The 22,604-nt window shown below is 36.5% G+C and overlaps 1 protein-coding gene across 1 annotated transcript; it reads right to left on the minus strand.

Annotated features, from left to right (window-relative positions):
• Positions 1–10,269: 10,269 nt before the first annotated feature.
• Positions 10,270–13,958, minus strand: LOC107890413 (MDIS1-interacting receptor like kinase 2). The gene is made up of 2 exons (XM_016814829.2): positions 10,991–13,958; positions 10,270–10,729 (listed from the first exon to the last, which is right to left on the minus strand). Exons 1-2 carry the CDS (start codon positions 13,740–13,742, stop codon positions 10,341–10,343), a joined length of 3,141 nt encoding a protein of 1,046 aa, XP_016670318.1. The 5' UTR covers positions 13,743–13,958; the 3' UTR covers positions 10,270–10,340.
• Between the last annotated feature and the right edge of the window lie 8,646 nt (positions 13,959–22,604).

Consider the following 22,604-nt stretch of genomic DNA (forward strand, 5'->3'; position numbering starts at 1 on the left):
TATTTACCGAACATATTTTATAACTTAAATTCAATATTTAATTTTGTAATGCTTAATTATATAACACTTTTTTGGTATACGTAAAACTCATTCTTTTACTAAGTAAATAAATGAGAGTAATCAAATAAATTGATTTTTATGTAGATTGAAGCACAAAGTTACAAGACGTAAATTCCATCAAGGGCTCCATGTTAGAAGGGCGAGCATAATATGCATGCTTAAATTACCAACATTAACTTACTCATGTAATATGTTGAGTTTACTTCGGAGAAATTTTGAATATGGTTAATAGTTTCGAGGAATGCTGCTTGTGAAGACAATAATGGTTTCCGCGTGGGTCATAGGCTTTTCATGGCTCAAACCAAAATATACAAGGAAGACCTTGACTTCCAAAGCAATATACATGCTTAAATTGACTTTCATCTCATCTTTATTCAAACACCAGTTTCTTTAAAAACAAAAACTAATCTCATTAAAATTGAAAAGAAAAATTCATTAAATCATTCCATGAATAGGATTATATCGAGAAAAAGAAAAAGAATCAACAAACACTTGTCGGCAGTGAAGAACAAGCTCCAACAACACGACAAAGGTTTTAGTCTCAGCATCAATAAAACATTATGACACACTAATAATCGAGCAATTTACCAGAAAAAGCCCTTTTTTTTCAAAATTTATCGAAATGGGCCGATTTTTTTATTATTTACCGGAATGGTCCATTTTTTGGGAGATCGCGCTCACGTCAGCGCGATGTCAGGGTACATGGCAGGACATCGCGTCCACGTCAGCAGATCGTGCTGACGTGGACGTGACCTTCTCCGCGCGTGAACAGTACCCCAACAGTCAAAAATTTGACCGTTGCCCCCCAACGGTCAAAAAAAATATAAATACCCCCATCCCTTTATTTTTTTCACAAACAAATCCTATCTAATTTTTCCTCTCTAATCCTCTCAATTTCCTTCCAAAATTCTCTCAATTTCCTTCCAAAATTCTCTCAAAACCATATTTAATTTCAATTTCCTTCCAAAATTCTCTCAAATCTATTTTTTAAATAATTATAATTTTTTATATTTTTTAAAATAATTTTAAATTTTTTTATATTTTCATCAATGGCCGGATCATTGACTCGTCTTGATAGCAATCACATATCAGTGGAGCAAATGAAAATGGTAAGTATTAAATTTAATTTGTAATTATTATTTAAGATTTTTTTATTTATGTATTTTTAGATAATTATTAATTTATTGTTTGTTATAAAAGTCTGAAGATCGGGTATTGGAATGCCATATCCGGAATATGCATGCTCCTTCATCTCCGTTAGTAGAGAACTACCAGCGGGAAGTAGGTTTTTGGCAAGTGGCGACGGTAGGCCGGGGATGCAAGTTGGACCCGAAACTGATTAATGCGTTGATCGAGAGGTGGAGACTCGAGACGCACACATTTCATCTTCCATGTGGAGAGTGCACTATCACTTTAGAAGATGTCAGCATGCATTTGGGATTGCCGGTGGATGGGCACCCAGTCACCGGGTCTGCCCAATCTAGCAATTGGGAGGCGATGTGCTACGAGCTTTTGGGCGTTATTCCGGAAAAAATGGATGGAGCTAAGGTCGAGATGGGCTAGTTACGTGCCACCTTCCCCAAGCCGAATGCAAATTCAACCGAAATCCAAAGAATCTGATATGCTCGATCATACATTCTTCAAATAATTGGAGGTTATCTGATGCCGGACACGTCACGGAGCCGTGTACATCTAAGGTGGCTGCTAAAACTCGTTGATTTTAGAGGAGCCAGTGAATTTAGTTGGGGGTCTGCCGTCTTGGCAACATTATATCGGGAGATGTGCGGAGCGACGCGACTGAGGAGAGCAAACATCGGAGGTTGCCTGTCACTACTGCAATCATGGGCACGGTTTTGCTTTCCATTTCTACGTCCTCGAGTAAACCACCCATATACATTCCCACTCGTAACGAGGTAAATTTTATATTACATTTATTTAATTAGGTGGAACCATCCGGCAAGTTATCGTGGATTATCGTCTGAACTTGAAGATATACGGCTTCTATTGGACCAACGGTCGGAAGCAGAAGTAAGTATTATTGCAAATAGATATTTCCATACATTCGCGAGTCGATTGATATTTAGTATTTAGTATTTAGTATTATGTATATAACTAATATTTCTATCATGTTCATATAGTTTCAATGGACACCATACGAGGATCCGGCAATTCGGGCAGTAATCCCGGAAGAGTTTTTACAAAATCCAAACGCTTGGCACGTGAAAGTTGTGTTGATCAACTATGCAACCGTGGAGCCCCACCAGACAGACAGAGTGTTACGACAGTTTGGATGTAGACAACCGATTCCTGCTCGGACCCTGAGGAGTTTGACGAGCACCACAAAATCGACATTCGGCTATTAAGTACAAATTGGCCTAGATACTGGTCCAAGTACATGGAAATGTGGGAAAATCGGCATGAATATCTACCTACTCGGGAAGAAATCATCATTCCGGAGTTAGCGTGTGTTCCAGAATACATGCCATGGTTTAGGATCCATGGCAAGCCGTATTTACTTACGCCAGAGGAGAGGCAACGGCAATTACGTCTTGGAAGGGAAAGGCGCGAGCCTCTAAATCCAAGACGAGAAGACTTCGAAGGCAGCCCCTCAACGAGGCCCAGACAGTCACCCGGCGCATCATCAGCGGGAATGCAATCACCGGCGCCAACGAGAGCACCGTCGCAGTCACCTGACGCAGCAATTCAACAGATGATACCCACGCAACCGCCTTTCCCTATAATGCCAGGTATGTTTCCTAGCCCTTATATGTACCCTAACCCTTACATGTATCCTTTTTCCGAATACTATGGCAGGTTGGAGCCAAATACCCGGTTCAGCTCCATTTCCTGTTATGCTGAGCGGACCGTCGATATCTAGGCCAGCGGCGCAGAAGGGATCGCACATGCCTTCGGGGAGCTCTCCTTTTTACCAATCGCCAGCAACGTATGGCTTTCAAACACCATCGCCGTTCATGATGCAAACACCTCCATATACACTATTCTTTGAAGGTAGATCATCGTCCCAAGTCTGACAACAAGATGCCGAATCGGAAGAACCACAATCACCACCGGAGGAAGAACAACCGCCGCCGGAAGCTAGAGGAAGGAGGAATCCAGCGCGCAATCGTCGATGGCCGCCATGTGGAACCGAATCCCCCGGGCATAGACATTGATTGCAGTATTTAAATTTATTATTTGATGTAATAAAATAGAAGTTTATTTGATGTAATACGCATAGAAATTTTTTAAAAAAATTTTGATATTATTTGATATAATAAAATAAAAACCCTAATTTAATTGAAAACCCTAACCTAACCCTAACCTAAATTAATTAAAAACCCTAAACCTAACCTAAATTAATTAAAAACCCTAACCCTAACATAAATTAATTAAAAACCCTAATCTAAACCTAACCTAAATTAATTAAAAACCCTAAACCTAACCTAAATTAATTAAAAACCCTAACCCTAACCTAAATTAATTAAAACCCTAAACCTAACCTAAATTAATTAAAAACCCTAATCTAACCCTAACCTACCTTAATTAAAAACCCTAACACTAACATAGCTTAATTAAAAATCCTAACCCTAACCTAAATAATTAAAAACCCTAATCTAACCCTAACCTAACTTAATAAAAAACCCTAATCTAAACCTAACCTAAATTAATTAAAAACCCTAAACCTAACCTAAATTAATTAAAAACCTTAGCCCTAACCTAAATTAGTTAAAAACCCTAAACCTAACCTAAATTAATTAAAAACCCTAATCTAACCCTAACCTAGCTTAATTAAAAACCCTAACCCTAACCTAAATTAATTAAAAACCCTAATCTAAACCTAACTTAAATTAATTAAAAACCCTAAACCTAACCTAAATTAATTAAAAACCCTAACCCTAACCTAAATTAATTAAAAACCCTAAACCTAACCTAAATTAATTAACCTAACCTAAATTAATTAAAAACCCTAAACCTAACCTAAATTAATTAAAAACCCCAACCCTAACCTAAATTAATTAAAAACCCTAAACCTAACCTAAATTAATTAAAAACCCTAACCCTAACCTAGCTTAATTAAAAACCCTAATCTAACCCTAACCTAGCTTAATTAAAAACCCTAATCTAACCCTAACCTAACTTAATTAAAAACCCTAATCTAAACCTAACCTAAATTAATTAAAAACCCTAAACCTAACCTAAATTAATTAAAAACCCTAACCTAACCTAAATTAATTAAAAACCCTAAACCTAACCTAAATTAATTAAAAACCCTAATCTAACCCTAACCTACCTTAATTAAAAACCCTAACACTAACATAGCTTAATTAAAAATCCTAACCCTAACCTAAATTAATTAAAAACCCTAATCTAACCCTAACCTAACTTAATAAAAAACCCTAATCTAAACCTAACCTAAATTAATTAAAAACCCTAAACCTAACCTAAATTAATTAAAAACCTTAGCCCTAACCTAAATTAGTTAAAAACCCTAAACCTAACCTAAATTAATTAAAAACCCTAATCTAACCCTAACCTAGCTTAATAAAAAACCCTAACCCTAACCTAAATTAATTAAAAACTCTAATCTAAACCTAACCTAAATTAATTAAAAACCCTAAACCTAACCTAAATTAATTAAAACCCTAACCCTAACCTAAATTAATTAAAAACCCTAAACCTAACCTAAATTAATTAAAAACCCTAACCCTAACCTAGCTTAATTAAAAACCCTAATCTAACCCTAACCTAGCTTAATTAAAAACCCTAATCTAACCCTAACCTAGCTTAATTAAAAACCCTAATCTAAACCTAACCTAAATTAATTAAAAACCCTAAACCTAACCTAAATTAATTAAAAACCCTAACCTAACCTAAATTAATTAAAAACCCTAAACTTAGCCTAAATTGATTAAAAACCCTAATCTAACCCTAACCTAGCTTAATTAAAAACCCTAACCCTAACCCTAACCTAGCTTAATTAAAAACCCTAATCTAACCCTAACCTAGCTTAATTAAAAACCCTAATCTAACCCTAACCTAGCTTAATTAAAAACCCTAATCTAAACCTAACCTAAATTAATTAAAACCCTAAACCTAACCTAAATTAATTAAAACCCTAACCTAACCTAAATTAATTAAAAACCCTAAACCTAGCCTAAATTAATTAAAAACCCTAATCTAACCCTAACCTAGCTTAATTAAAAACCCTAACCCTAACCTAGCTTAATTAAAAACCCTAACCATTAAATTTTAGCAAAAATTAACACAATTTTTTTGGCTTAATAATTTTACATATTTTGATAATTTTACTAACCATTAACACAATTTTTGGACTTAGATTATTTGATAAATTTTACTAACCATTAAGAAAAAATTTTTGACTTAATAATTTTACATAATTTTACATAATGTTAGATCTGGTAAAATGTTTTGACTGGTACTGACAACTAAGAAATTAAACTAATTTGATAATTTTACTAACAATTTATACAATTATCAATTAATAATTGAAGAAAATATAATTTTTTCTAAAATTACATTCAGCTATTGCGATTAGGGCATGATCGACTTGTATGGCCTGGGTTCCTACACCATCCGCACAACTTCTACTGACTGGATGTTTCTCGGATATCCATATTGTTCCGTATTCTAGTGGAACAAGGTCAACCCTTTGGTTTGCGATGCAATTCTCTATCCGGTAACAGCTTAAAAGGAGCAAGAGATACGGGCGGCCACTTACGTTCATATGGGACCGGTGGGAAAACGTGTCTCCATATGTTGTACATGTTTTCTAGTTTGTACACTTCGTCCACATAACTCATCGGATCCAGACGAAGTTTCTGACAAGCTGCAATAACATGAGCACATGGATAACGAAGTGCATCAAACTTCCCACAATCACAAGTCCTGTTTCGCAAGTGTACACGATACTGCCCGCCAACAACACCTTGGTGCGGTCTGTCAAACTCCGTCACGCGAAACCATAAATTGTCTTGATCGTGACACACTGTGTGCATGATGTTTGCCCTCGCCTTCGCCTTGTTAATTTCTTGAACTACCTTACTGCACCATACATGGCCACCCTGTATCTGGCCAGCATAAGTTACTGCTCGCTTTGGAAATAGCGCCGCCAAACGAAAATATGTCTCTCGCACAACCGATGTTATTCGTAAATGGAGCGTTCCTTTAAGAATAGAATTTATGCATTCAGCCAGGTTCGACGTCTTATGGCCATATTGTAGGCCTCCATCGTATGCTTGTGTCCACTGTTCGAAACGTATGTTACAAAGGTAGTCCGCCCCTTCTCCGTTTTGGGATCGTAAAATTGCCAACATCTCCTGAAAACGATCTTTATTTATTTCATACCCTGCCAATTGGAAGATAATAGCGAATATTTTATACCACTTCGACCAATAAAACTAATTCAAATTGACAAACAAAATAATACAATTATAAACTAAATACCCATGTTGGTCACTTGTCGTCGTTCGCTCTTGGATGGATATTGCCTGTAGTAGTTCGAAGCAACGTGTCTTAGGCAATATCTATTGTGTGTGCGCTGCCACAAGCTTCCCTCTCGATCAAATACAGCTAGTATACCGGCGCCCCGATCTGAAATAACACAGATATCAGGTTGGGGGCAGACATGGCCCCTGTAATCTAGAGAGAAAGAAATCCCAGTCATCAGATGACTCCCCCGGTGTTATTGCAAATGCAATTGGAAGAATTTTCCCACCACCGTCTTGTGCCACTGCAACCAATAGCCGATGAGTATACCTACCGAACATGAAGGTACCGTCAATTTGTACCAACGGCTTGCAGTATGGAAATGCGTCTCGGCATTGCTTAAAGGTCCAAAATAGGCGTCTGAACACTTTGCATCCACGTAGCAATCGGCCGTTGTTGTACGCATGTTCCGTTTCAAGGTCTGTGATGGCACCTGAGACGTATCTCTCTAGCACCTGACACCACTGCCATACTTCATTATATGAGGCATCCCACCCACTATGCATCTTCTCCAACGCCTTTTGCTTAGCTATCCAAGCCTTGCGGTAAGAGGGCGTGTACCCCATTTGGCTACGGATATTGGCAATTATCACCGGCACTGAAGTCCTGGGATCTGCTTTTATCGTGGGCATTATCAAGCTGGCTAACATAGCTGAATCCATTTTGGGATGATCTTGTGAAACACCTACAGAGGGAGTACATTAAATAATGCAACATTGCAAAATAAAATTATTATTCAGATACATTCAATCCTGTACCTGCAGCACATGTATGTGGACCTTTGTACTTTTTTATCTCCCACAACCCCGTCTTTTTCCTTAACGAGGCGACGATTTTCCATGAACATGTGCCGTCTTGCACCGCACACTTCGCCTCAAACTTATCAGATTTTGATTTAACGACGTGGTAATTAACGCTGTTTTTGATGCTATGCTGTTTCAAAGCACTAATAAAACTATCCTTGTTGGTAAACTGATTGCCAACTTCAAGTTCATCGAAATCTACCCCCGAACTTGTATGATCGCGCAACCGGTGTGGTAGATCTGGAAACTCTAACGCATTATCTGCTGACAGATCGACATTATGCATGTGGGCTGGAGGTGAGTATGCTCTGAATCGTAGATTTTCTTCATCATCTGAACTCCTTTCAGCATCTTCACCTTCTATTGGACTAGGCTCCGGTTCAGAAAATAATCCCACTTCTGCACCATCCGGCCCGGGCTCTCGAGGTGGATCCACATCGGAGTCATCTTCTAACCCACAATCATCTGCAACGTACGATGTCCCCTCACCGGTTGACGTCGTAGGTAGTACGTCATCCCTTTTTCTAGGCATTTGATAACGTCCCCAATTGGATGTAGATTGCCATCCACTAGAACTTGACGCAGTTCCCCAGTACGTATTTCCAGCATCAAACTTCGAGCCACCGACGTACATGTCCCATCCACCAACAGAGTGTCTTGCGGGGGATGTGCATTCGACACCTGTACCGAACATGGGCTGTTCTGTATTTTGTAACCCGCTAATCGAGTGTCGGCCAGGGGTCGTGTATACATCTCGAACACCGGACGGAAGTACATCAGTTGGCGACGTAAATTGTACATATAACTCAATATAAGTTGCTCCACTAGCAAGATGAGTCTGCACCATTGCCTCCAAGCGACGAGCACCTTTTATGTCGAACGAGTCATATGTCACCGGATCAACACAAGAACAAAATCGATACGTGATTGACAGAACTTTCACTGGCATCGTTCCGAAGATTTTACGCCTAATTCTTTTACGAAGTTCTGTCAAATCTATGTTCTGGTTAAATGACAGTCGCACCGTATTCTTCGACAAAAAGACAACACCATTCTCGGTGTGGCAAACCTTACCATCGTAGTAAATAACAACACTAATACGTTCACTCATTTTGAAACTTTAAGTTTCTTAGCCTCTCTAAATTGTTTCTACTATGACTGATGCATTCTAAGAACATTTTCTGCCTAATTTATAGCCTCAGCCCAAACTTACTACTATAGCAAAATCGCGTTCACGAGGGCGCGATTTCACAATTTCTTCTCAAATAGCATCCTCGTAGAAACGATTTTATACTATTTGCTCAGAAACATCAGAAAAAAATTTATTTCTTACATGACCTACTGTAGCAAAATCGCGTCCAGGAGGGCGAGATTTCACAATTTCTTCTCAAATAGCATCCTCGTAGAAACGATTTTATACTATTTGCTCAGAAACATCAGAAAAAAATTATTTCTTACATGACCTACTATAGCAAAATCGCATCCACGAGGGCGAGATTTCACAATTTCTTCTCAAATAGCATCCTCGTAGAAACGATTTTATACTATTTGCTCAGAAACATCAGAAAAAAAATTATTTCTTACATGACCTACTGTAGCAAAATCGCGTCCACGAGGGCGAGATTTCACAATTTCTTCTCAAATAGCATCCTGGTAGAATGGATTTTATACTATTTGACCAGAAATGTCAACTCGAAATAATTTATTCCGGGACCTAAATACCCTAAAAAGCCTGAACCCTAAACCCTAAAAGCCAAAAAAACCAAACATGAAAAATACGTCAAAATCGCGCCCACGTAAGCGCGATGTCAGGGTACGCGGCAGGACATCGCGTCCACGTCAGCAAATCACGCTGACGTGGACGCGATGTCCTGCCGCGTACCCTGACATCGCGCTTACGTGGGCGCGATTTCCCGAAAAATGGACCATTTCGGTAAATAATCAAAAAATCGGCCCATTTCGGTAAATTTTGAAAAAAAAGGGCTTTTTCTGGTAAATTGCCCCTAATAATCAGCTTTATCACAACTTAGCATCAATAGAAAAAAATAATTTTTCTATTTTTTAAATAATTTTGAGTTTTTTAGTAGGTATGATAATAATAATTTGATTTAATCCCATATTATTTCTATTTTTTAGTCACTCACCAGACTAATTTCAATTTTGAATTTAATCAAAATAAAATAAATTTGATTTAATCTCATCTTAATTTCGTGTTTAAATTTGCAAATTAAAGATAATAACTCTAAATTTGAAATTTAAAAAAAAAATCAATTTGGCCCTTAAGGTTTAAAATTCTGTTCCAATCCTAAAAATCAATATGAAATTTAATGTAAACCATGATGTAGAACCAAACTTTTAATTCTAATTCTAAAATTAAGTTAAATTTTAACTTATTTCTAAAATTATATTAAAATGTGGATTCTGTTTAAAGAGGTGATTTAAACCATATTCAATAAAATTAAAACCTAACAACCTCGAAATTGAAATGCACGAAAACAATGGAAATTAAATAATTTTTTTATTTAATTTAATTTTAGATTGTTGACATGGGAATTAAATTTGTTTTTATAATGTAAATTATTTTGTGATTTGATTATTTTAATTAAATAAGTACTCTGTTGTGAAGAAGCTAATTAATTAAGTTAAATTAAATTAAGTTTTTACTTCAAGATTCACAACTGGGCTAAGTTTATTTTATTTGATTTTAAAAAATATTTCTATTGATAATTATATATGTTATTTATTAGATTGTGTAAATTTTAACTAAAATTAAATATTAATCTTCATTATTAAAACATAGTTCTAGTTATTAAAAGTCATGTGTTTGAACTAAAAATTTTAAATATTATATAGAAAAAAAAAAAAGAAAACAGCAACTATGGATAACAATGTCGTGCCCTGATGAAGATTTATTCTACTTGTAACTTTCCATTAGTTCCTATATTATTACATCAACTTCAAATCATTTATTTATTTGTGATTCTCATCGCTCATAAACATCTCATGATTCTTAAGCTCGATCAATGATATTTCATGAAGAGGCATTGCAATTGGAGACTTGATGTGTAGGAATTCTTGAGACACTAATTTCATTGTTGGTCGAGCTTTGGGTCTAGATCGTAAGCATGCAAAAGCAATGACAGCAATAAAAGCGATGTCTCCTACCATTTTTCGACTTCTCGGGGTTGATAATCGAGGGTCCAAAATTTCATTTAGCATGAAATTTTGGACACAAGATGATGATGATGATAGTGTTGACAATAATTCACCAGGATGCTTTCCCATCAATATTTCCAATGCCAACACTCCAAAACTATAAACATCACATTTTTCGGTCACGACCAACGAATAAGCAAGTTCTGTAATTAAAACAAAAAAGAAAAGTTAAGTAGATGTTAATTTATATTCTGTATTCAGCTTAGTTGCATGTATGTTTGTATTTGAATCCTCCAACCCCGAATTAATTTTTGTAATTTATATTTGATATTTCTTAATTTTGTTTTTCCTACTTGTTTCCCTCATTAATTATTCTAATATGTAATTCAAAACAAATAAGCAGCAGAAACTAAGAATGGATAGAACTAAATAAAAAAGATAAGAAGAGAGTGAAGGTGCAGAACCTGGGGCAATATATCCATACGTCCCAACAATTACAGTTCGCTTAGATGAATCAGGATCAAGAAGTCTTGCAGTCCCAAAGTCAGCAATAAAAGCTTCCAATTCAGAGTTCAACAAAATGTTATTGCTTGAGATGTCTCGATGAACAATTGGAAGGTTGCAATCATGATGCATGTAAGATAAAGCATGTGCGACACCTTTGACAATGTTCACTCTTTTGGTCCAATCCAATTCCACAGCTTCATCATCCATGCTCAAGGCATAAAGCAAGCTTCCATTTTCCATATATTCATAAATCAAAAACATGCAGCGATTGTGGAGACAAAATCCGTGGAGCTTGATGATGTTCTTGTGTCGTATTTCTGTTAAAAACTTGACCTCATTTCGGAAACTTGTATCGTAAGCCGGTTGCTCAGCCTCCAATCGGTGGAGCTTTTTTAAAGCAATAACTTTGCCACTTGGTAAAACTGCTCTGTAAACACTGCCATAACCACCCCTTCCAATGCAATATTTGATATGAAAATCCTCTGTGGCTTTGATGATGTCTTCAAAAGCAATCTTTCCATCAAAGTTCCAAATAGAGAATAAATCTCCATTTTTGGTTGGAATTGGATCAGATTTCAAAGTTTTAGCTCTATTTCGTCGGAATAGGATGAATATCACCAACACAGAAGTCGAGACAAAAAATAACAAAGTTGGAACCAGAATAACAATAAGCAGATTGTGCTTCACTACTTTGCTATTTCTTTCTCGGTTTACATTTGGAGATGAAGGGCAAGGATGGAAGCCTTGAATGGAACCACATAAATCCTTGTTGCCTGTAAATGTCTCGGGTTCAAAATGCAACAATCCATTTGGAATTTGACCCCTCAGTGAATTAAACGACAAATTGAGGTTCCCCACAGGAAATGGAAATTCGGGAATCGTGCCCGTTAGATTATTCCAACTGAGATCTAAGCTGAATAAATAAGTTAAATTCCCAAATTTGGAAGGTATCACTCCTTGGAGAAGGTTATGGCTAAGTTCAATGTTTTGGGAATTTAGTTGAGAAGGTATATCTCCACTAATGATGTTATGGCTTAAATCAAGCTCGGATAGAGATAAGCCACCAATTTGCAGGGGAATCCTTCCACTCAAGTTATTTTTTGCCAAGATTAAGTATCTTAAATTTGACAAATTACCAATCTGAGTTGGAATGGGTCCACTCAATTTGTTGGCTGAGAGATTTAAGTAGATCAGGGTATTCAAACTCCTAATTTCATGGGGTATAGGACCTTCCAAAAGATTCGAAGCCATGGATAGACACCATAAATTGGATAAACTACTCAAACTTGGAGGGATGACACTACTAATTTGATTATGGGAGAGGTTAAGATATTCTAATTTTGTTAACTGGCCCAGAGAAGAAGGGATGTGACCTGAAAGCCTATTGGAGGATAGATCCAATTCAACCAAATTCGTTAGTCCCCCAGAATCTTCTGGAATGGATCCATTAAGTTGATTGCTTTGAAGGAACAACGAGGAAAGATTGGTTAAGTTGTTAACAGAAGATGGGATTGGACCAATAAACCAATTGTTTGAGAGATCCAAATATTTTAAATCCTTCAACCTCTCAATTTCATGGGGGATGAAACTATTAATTTGATTATGGTGGAGGTAGAGAGATTCCAGTTTTGTTAACTGACCCAAAGAGGAAGGGATTTGACCCGAAAGTCTATTGGAGGATAGATCCAATTCAACCAAATTCGTTAGTCCCCCAATATCTTCTGGAATGGATCCATTAAGTTGGTTGCTTTGAAGGAACAATGAGGAAAGATTAGTTAAGTTGCTGACAGAAGATGGGATTGGACCAACAAACCAATTGTTTGAGAGATCCAAATATTTTAAATCCTTCAACCTCTCAATTTCATGGGGGATGAAACCATTAATTTGATTATGGTAGAGGTAGAGAGATTCCAGTTTTGTTAACTGACCCAAAGAGGAAGGGATGTGACCTGAAAGTCTATTGGAGGATAGATCCAATTCAACCAAATTCGTTAGTCCCCCAATATCTTCTGGAATGGATCCATTAAGTTGGTTGCTTTGAAGGAACAATGAGGAAAGATTCGTTAAGCTGCTGACAGAAGATGGGATTGGACCAACAAGTCCGTTGTGTGAGAGATCAAGATCAACCATACTCTCTAGCTTTCCAATATGTGGTGGAATGGGACCACTGAGGTCGCAGTATCTGAGGTTGAGAGTCATTAGCTTTTTCAAGTGGGTGAGATTGGTCAACAGACCAAGAGCTGAAGCATTATAATCAATGAAGTTCCCAGACAAACTTAGAGAAACAAGATTCTCCATCTTCTGAATTGCCAAGGGAATGGAATGAAAATGGTTATAAGAAACATCAAGCACTGCCAATTGAGTGAGGTTTCCAAGTGAAGAAGGCAACTCACCTGTAAGACTATTCCAAGACAAGTTAAGGATCTGGAGTTCAGAAAGTGCTCCTATTTGAGGTGTTATGCTCCCATTCAGACCATGGCCACCAAGATCAATCTCGACAACACTTCCAGCATTGCATCGGATACCAGGCCACGTACAATGGTTTTCAGCTCTACTATAATTACTCCACCACCCTGTTTCCATCAACGCTTTTGCCTCTGCTGCCAGCCATTCAGAATCACTTTTTGTTGCTCTTGTAATGCCACTAGTGATTGCCATTATAGAGAGTAAACAGAAGGTAGGGATAGAAGTGGAGAAGTAGGATTTCATAGCTATGAAGTTGAGGGCTGAAGCTGGACTCCTATTCTGAAACTTTAGCTTCTTGGATATATATTAATTTCAAAGTTTTTAGTCAACTGTGTAACACATATTCATTAATTTCAAAGTCTTGGTCTTTTACAAGTAAAGTGGAAGTGGTGGCAAATGTTGTCTTTTTCTTTGTTGAAACTTCTAAGAAGGTGATAAAGGAAGCAAAAGTTATGTAAGATTGGACCAACCAATTTGTTTGTTGATATATTTAAACACAAGATTTTTCAAATTTCCAGCAACTGCTGGGATAGGAAATATTTATGTTATTTTTCGAAAATAATTATTAAATATACCACAATTTTTTTCAAACTTAATTCAAATTTTTTAGTTCATTTAAATTATTTTCAAAATCCAAATTGTAAAAACAAATTATATTTTTAATTTTTTTATTTTCTTATAACAAAAAGTCATATAAAAAAAAGAAGAAATAAAAAAATAGAGAACCAATAAAATTACTTAATATTTCTTTATTTTAAAGGATGATTATTAAATATTTCTAAATAAATAATACAAAGTTAAATTTTGGAGAGTTTAAAAACAACTTTTCCCCATTTTATCTCACTCTATTTATTTTTTATTTTTATTCACTTTTATATAATTTTTTGTTTTTTTAATTTTCTGGGTGTACAGCCCAAATTTTGCCCGGGCCCAATACCCAAACAGCAAAACAGCCCAAATATTACAAAAAAAAGGACACCCAAAACAAACAAAAACCCAAAATAAAATAGCAGACCCAAAAGGCCGAAATCTAAACCTAGCCCAATACCCAATTAAACCCTATAGCAGCCCAACACCAAATCAAAAAAAAGGGGAAACCCTAGCCACCTAGGTTTTCTGACCCTTGCCCATGTGTCGCCGCTGCCCTCTGTCAGCCACCAACTCTGCCACCGGCCACCAACCACCTGCAAAACAGAAGAGCAAGCAAAACACGCAAGCAGAGAAGGACAAAACAGTAGTAGAAATAGTAATAAAATAAAATAATGTATCAATGGCTATAAAAGCCGTGAAAACCGATTGTAAAAGGGGGGTTCTTCTTTTTATTAAAAAAATCTATTCAAAAAAGAAAGAAAACAAATATTCAAAAAAAAGCAATAAAAGGTCTTTTCTTTTTTTCATCTGATTCTATTTCATTTACATATTATTATTATTATTTTAATTCGTAATAACAAAAAAAGATAGCAAAAAGAAGTTTTTTTACCTCCTTTCGCCGTCGCCGGAAGGGTAAGAGGAGCCGAGAAGTCGCACTAGAGAAGAGGGGAATTTTCCAACATCCGCCGCCACACACGGAGGCACCGGAACCGGTCACCAGCAGCCGGCTGGGTGGTCGACGGCCGGATCTCTGGCCGGCATCTGGAAAGGGGAGAGAGGGCTTGAGAGAATTTTAGGTTTTTTTTTTTTAAGGAAAAGGCAGAAAATGAAATTTTAAGAAAAAGTTTGATTTATATAGGCATTTAAAACGGCGCCGTTTTGGGCTTCCCTCTCAGGGACCAAAACGACGCCGTTTTGGCTTTGACCCGATCCGCCCGACCCGCTCCAGGCCAGGATCCGCGTGTTTTTGAACGGAAGGGCTAATTGCGCTTTCAGCCCTTCCGCGTTTAAATGATTCTGCAATTAAGTTCTTTTTGTTTTTTAATTTCACCCTCTAAGTTATTTTTATTTACAATCTGGTCCACCATGAAACGCAGTGTTTTGGAAGGCGGGAATATTTCCCATTTTGATCCTTCTATTTTTACGCGCGTCATATTGGGCACTAATTCGTTTTTTTCTTTTTTCTTTTTTAATTTGGATCTTTAATTTTATTTCTCTCTCAATTTAGTCCCTTTCGTGTTTTATTTTTAATTTGGGCTCTCAATTTTATTTTAACTTTAATTTAATACAATTTTCATTTATTATCAATTTTTTTATATATTTATGTGTACCCTTTTTATTCATTTATTATTTTTGTTTGCACACATTTTTAATTTTTATAAACGTATACATATATATGCATATTTTTATATTTTTCATAATTCATAATTTTTATATACCTACATATATATATTTTACTTCATGTACATACTTATATATGTTCTTTATATTTTAAAATATATATTTTATATGTATATTTTTTATATATATTTTATAATTCACATATACATACATATTTTTAATTTATATCTATATACATATATATATCTCTTTACATTTTTAATTGTATTCATTTTTTATTGTTATTTACATGTTCATTATTATTTTGAAAGAATGTTTTAATTCTATTCGTTTATTTATTTACAATTATATGATTGATTTGTCTCTTATATTTATTTCATTTTTGATGATTGTTCATATTATTCATATTTACATTGTCGAATTCATTATTGCTTTGCACGCGTATTAACATCGTGTTTTATTCCTAGTATTTTGTGTTAGATTAATTTTAGTCGATGCATAAATTATGATTTTTGAATAAGCAAAATCTCGTGTTTAGATTTGAGAAGGTCTAGCCTAACTTACTAGGTTTCGATTTTCACAATAAAATCTAAATACATGAATTTTTTCAAACTCGAGTTTTAAACAATCTCGAGAATTAAGAAAAGATCGTGTCCTAACTCACTGGGCATCATCCGCTTTTTTAAATTCGAGATAGCCAAATATTTTCTTAAATAAGTAAATTTTTCGGCATGTATTCTCGTATCGGGAATTCGATACGTTGTGTCGTAACGCATTGGATATGACATGTCGTTTTCTCGAGATGATGATTTTTCTAAAAAATAATAAAGGCAATATTTTGCGTTTGGAAATTTGAGAAAGCGTGCCCTAATGTGTTGGGTTTCGATTTCTCGTTTAGCCAAATAGCCTGATATCCTTTTAAAATTTTAAAGTATGGGTTTTAGAACCATAAGGTGATCTTGGTTTTGAGGGTTTTAAGTATTGTATCCTAACGTGCTGGATGTGATATTTTTTTTCAAAACAAGAGAATCCTAAATTCTAACCCATGTTATTCGAGTTTTTTTTAGGATCGTATTTTTAAAACTCTTCAAGGTTTTCAATATTCAACATTAAGACATTAATTAATCAACTAGGTACCAATTTTGGGCGTTACGAGGGTGCTAATCCTTCCTCGTACGTAACCAACTCCTGAACTCGTTTTTCTGAATTTCATGGACCAAAATCGTTGTTTTAATAAAATTAAGTTGTTTATTAAAAACAACCACTTTTCAAGGTGACCCAATCACACCTTATCAAAAAGGATTGGTGGCGACTCCCATTTTCGTTTTCATTTTCAAAATCCAAGTCGACCCTGTTTTATCAAAAAAATGGTGTCAACAGCTTGACGACTCCACTGGGGACCCAAAATAAGAGAGTCAAGCCACAAGTTGATTATTTCTTGTCTTTTTGTCGAAAATGGATAATTTGGTTCAAATTCATGATCCTTTTGTTGTACATAGTCTGCATCGTTTTGTTATATCTGCTTTATTTATGTAAGTCTCGATATAGTTTATGCATATTGCATTTACATGATCGTTCGGTCATATCCTTTTAAGTGGGAGTGAGAAGCTACTCCTTCGTGAGGTTTTCACCTCCGTGCAGGATAGTGGATCGCTTTCGGGATACATCCGTACCTATGTCTTCGTGAGATTTTCATCTCCGTACAGCTATAGGGAAATGTATTCCCCTGAACTGGACTCGGTCCGTATGAGCCTATAATAGGTGAGGATCGAGGAATCTGCTGGTTCGGGTACCTTTGCTTTAGAGCCAAACAACATGTAGTGAACCTTAGGAACCTACTTTAGGTAGAACTACGTCAAACCCCTAGTGGTCACCCGAATAAGTGTTCTATTTATTCTTGCTTGATTTTGCTCTGTACTAACCTGTTTCCTTTTGTTTTGGTTATGATTGCATTACATTTTCATCATAAAAAAAGATGTGTTGAGTCACATTCAGTTGCTAAATAGAGAGATTGTCATAAGAAAACGGGTTTCTTGATAAAGTGGATGACAATACAGTTGTCTGAATATGGTCCAAGAAAACGTCATAAGAGAAGGATGATAGTTTAATGGAGGATTAAACGACCATTGCTCCGTTGCTGGAGGATTCAAGATGACAAAGATTATTCGAGAGCCGCTGAACTTTCTTAAAGAGAAGCCAACGAGCATCACGACGATGAATGAGCAACGAGTCGCAGCCCGAATCAAGCAAAAAGGAGATAGAAGAGACGTCCCTTTTGAAGAGTTCGTGAGATTTATCTTAATGCTCGAATAAAGAAGAGGATCGAATGTCTCCGCCTATGAAGGCGAAGCCGTATATATATCCGTTTTATGTAAAGAGATTTGTTTTCTAGTAAAGTTGTTCTAATAGAATTAAACCCAGAATCAACGTCTCTTTTTGCATCCATTTATCTGCATTGCATTTTATCATATGCATTAAAGTTTTGAAAAAAGCCCTAATTAATTAAAATTATGACAGTTACCCTGGAAACCAACAAAAATTCGCCAACTAGATATCACTACAGTACCCGTCGCAAAAAAAAGTAATGGATCAGAGATTAGAAAGATTGGAATAGTTGCAAAAGGAGATGCAAGATCGGATGCAAGATTAGATGCAAGAAAAACTAGCTAAAATGCAGCAAGACATGAAAGAATCCCAAATAGATTTATTGAGTAATTTAAAGCAGTTACTGGCTGGGGGGCATGATAAGGGGAAGAACCCTGTGGTCAATTCTGGGGATGATCACGAAGACCCTACCTATCCTCCAGGTTTCGCCCCAACTACTATCCAGACACAACCAGAGGTGTACCCACAGAGTGTACCTGTTACCATTAGATCCCAATACCAATTCGGTGCCCAATGAACTTTCCAACAGGTTCAGGTTCTAATCCTGGGGATAATCCTACCAATCCCGTGGTTCCTGATCTCGACGACGTAGCAGAAATAGAGAAGGCAAGAGCGGACCTACCAAAACAGCTAGAAGACCAGTGTCGGTGGCTAGAGGAGAAGTTTAAAGCCATGGAAAATGTCGATTACCATCGAGGAATAGACGCTAAAGATTTGAGTTTGGTACCTGATTTGGCGCTCCCTCCCAAATTCAAAATGCCAGAGTTTGAAAAGTATAACGGGACCAATTGTCCTGAAGCTCATATCACTATATTTTGCCGAAGGATGACGAGATACATCAACAATGATAAACTGTTGATTCACTGCTTCCAAGACAGTTTGATCAGGTCAGCGGCAATATGGTACAACCAATTGAGCTGGGCCAACATCCACTCATAGAAGGATTTGGCGCAGGCTTTTGTGAAGCAGTACAACCATGTGATGGATATAGCACCTGATCGAATCACATTGCAGAACATGGAAAAGAAGCCTAGTGAGAGCTTTAGACAGTATGCCCAAAGATGGAGAGAAGTAGCAACGTAAGTCCAACCACCGCTTCTGGAGAAAGAGACAATCATACTTTTCATTAATACTTTTAAGGCTCTATTTATCAATCACATGTTGGGCAGCGCCACTAAAAGCTTTTCAGATATAGTGATGTCAAGAGAAATGATAGAGAATGCCATAAGATGCGGTAAGATAGAAGCGGGAGAAAGCGCCCAGAGGTCGGCCCCAAAGAAGAAAGAGCACGAGATAAACAATACAATCGTGTTTAGTAAGGGTTATTCTAAACCAATCACGGTGGGACAAGCAAGAGCAGTAACCACTAACCATCAAGGTTCTTCAAGGCAGGAATCCAATCCAAGGCCAAATGAAGAAAGACCCCAATTCACACCCATCCCAATGACGTATAGAGAGCTGTACCAAAACTTATATGACGCACATGTGGTATCTCCCTCCTATCTAAAACCCATGCAATCTCCATATCCTAAATGGTACAATGCAAATGCCCAATGCGAGTATCATGCGGGAATTACGGGGCTCGATTGAAAATTGTACTACATTCAAGAAGTTGGTTGAAAGATTTATTAAGATGTGGATCGTAAAATTTGGCGACCTATCAGAACCAAACGTAGCAGGGAATCCGCTACCTAATCATGACTGATAATGGAGTGAATACAATGCATGAAGAAGTTTGGGAGCTGTTCATATCTGTTATTAGTGAAAAAGCAACTGAAGAAGGGACCTTGATAGATATCTGCTCTTATAACCCTGGGAGTTTTCTAAGCAATAGGACCGTGGAAGAAATCTCTATAGTATTCAGAGCTTACTTAGAGTAATATTTAGAACACACTTGTTGCTTTAGCCTAGGGGTAATGAGAACTCTTTTGTGGAATAGGCTCATGTCTGAACGTCATTATTTTAATGAAATGCATCTTTGCGATCATTTTTGAGCCAATATTCTTTCATTCTTTACAAAGAATTATTGTTGATTCTTTCATTCTTTTAGATTTCATTCTAAATCATTATTTTATTCATTCATAATCATACTGTACATAATTTCATATATTCCTTGTATATTCCTTTGTGCCTACAATAGGCCTCTAGATATCAACGACATGAGTAATGCTGCTACAGACTTAGAATCTCCTTTTGAGCGAGACATGTGTTTAGAGAGATCTCATGATTTTGAAGATGACATAGATTGTAGCCTATCTCTGGACTTATTGAGGATGGTAGAACAAGATGAAAAACAGATCCTACCTTACAAAGAATCAATGGAATCTATGACTCCTCCCTATGTGGGGCATGAAGGTTATTGGGTCGATCTCGACAGAAGATTCTAATGGTCATTGATTTATCTTCGCAGGTAGAAGCCGCTTCATATGCCAACGTCACAAAGTCGACAGTCAGTAAATTCTCAAAAAATCATATGTCAGTATGGAATGCCAAAAAGGATTATATCTGATAATGTACTAAATTTGAACAAGAGCACAATATTAGAAGTTGGCAATCTGTTCAAGATTAACATCACGTCGCCTCAAAGTAAACAGTGTATTGGAGGCAAAAAAAAACCTCTGTCGGGGCAATACATTGCTTTTGGGCCTATCGCGGTTTTGACTATTGAAGATAATGTTCTTTCTCTCTAAGTTTTTAGATCTAATCCCAATTGAAGAGGAATGTTCAAAGTTATCCATCATGGTCAAATGCACCAAAAGCAAATGATGTGAGCTCACAAAAAGTTCGCCCTAGAGAATTCCATGAGAGGGACCTGGTATTGAAGATCTTTCCCATACAAAAATAACTTCATGCCAAGCTGGGAAGAACCTTATGTGGAAGGCCTTATCTGGAAAAGCGTCAATTCTGATCGAAAGGGATAACAAGGACATACCTAATCCTATGAGTTTAGATTCAATAAAAAATATAAAAAAAGAAAAAAAAAGAGAAAAAAGAAAAAAAAAAGAAGAAAGAAAGAAGAAGAGAAAAGAAAAAAATAAAAAGGAGAGGCCAAGGTGAAAACCCGCAAAGGGCGCCTTGAGACCAAAGGGGATTTGAGTTGAAAACCTGAAAAGGGCGGCTCAAATTTTGGAACAAAATGGGGCATGAGGTGATCAGAGCAGCTCAAATTTTGACCAAATTGAGGCATGTGGTGATCTTGTTATACCTAAATCAACAGGAAAGGGTAAGCGACATCTTGGGGTATCGACAAAGCCCTGTAGATCTCCTAAACACATGTCAAACTCAAAATGATCTTTCAAAGAGTTTGTACAGAGAAGTTCAAGCTGCAATATTTAGGGCATCTAGTCCTCATACTATTTATATTGAATTTTTTTGGAATACTTCATTCTTTTTCAAGATACGTGTTCCCAATTAATTCCCCTTTTATTCTTACTATCCTTGATAATTTATCCACTTCGGGCTATGCGCTCAAATTAATTCTATTTTATCCATCACTATGATCTTTTGCAAGCATGTTGCATTGGAATAATGATTAATGGACTAATAATACTTTCACAATGGAAGTTTTGCATATTACTCTAGAAGTTTCTAAATAATATAGGAATCTGAAACAGGACTATTGTTTAGAAAACACCAAGTTTAAAGGGTGAAATATCTAAGAAGGAAGAGTCTAACTTAAAGATTATCCTTTCAGATTTTATTGTCCAAACATTAATTGAACAAAATGGCAAGATGTCATGTTGGTGACAAAGCTTCAATGAACAAACAAGCAATGATCACTGAGTGATAAGAAGATGAAGTTCTACAATTATGCATAAGCATTTGGTACGACACCTGGGAACGGTAAGGCCAAGGAGATTCAGATCCTATACCCCTGAATTACAGTGGGAGAGATTTGAGAAAGAGCCAGATCTTATACTCGATTGGAGGAAAATGGTTCAAATTTTATGTCCTAAAATTACAATGGCCTTAACCTTGAAGATCACAAGCGGATTGAACTTTGAAGATTACAGTGGGGGCAATCCGGTTAAGTAAGAGATGAGCATTACCAACCGAACAAGATAACATTCTGATGTGTTGGCAATAAAGCCTTATTGAACAATGAGCAATAACAACTTAAACGTTGAGGGATCATTCTCATGACATTTCTGCATTCATACAAATATCATTCATACACGTCTAGTTAGGAGCATTTAATTCATTCTGATCATGTCATCCTAATCACTAGGCATAATTAGGTTTATAAAATAGATTATACAGGTCATGTTTCCCAGATAACAGATCAATAAAGTTACCCATACCCCTGAAGTTGTAGTGGGATAGATTGAAGTTGTCATACCAGTCCTATCTCCCTAAGCAGTAGTGGAGTAGGTCGAAGATGGTGAATCTTATCTTCCCAAGATAGTGGAGAAGTAGATTTAAGCCATTAGTCCTATCTCCGTAAGCAGTAGTGGAGCAGATCGAAGATGGTGAATCTTATCTTCCCAAGATAATGGAGAAGCAGATTTA

This window comes from Gossypium hirsutum, chromosome D09 (genome assembly GCF_007990345.1).
Source record: "Gossypium hirsutum isolate 1008001.06 chromosome D09, Gossypium_hirsutum_v2.1, whole genome shotgun sequence".
NCBI lineage: Eukaryota > Viridiplantae > Streptophyta > Magnoliopsida > Malvales > Malvaceae > Gossypium > Gossypium hirsutum.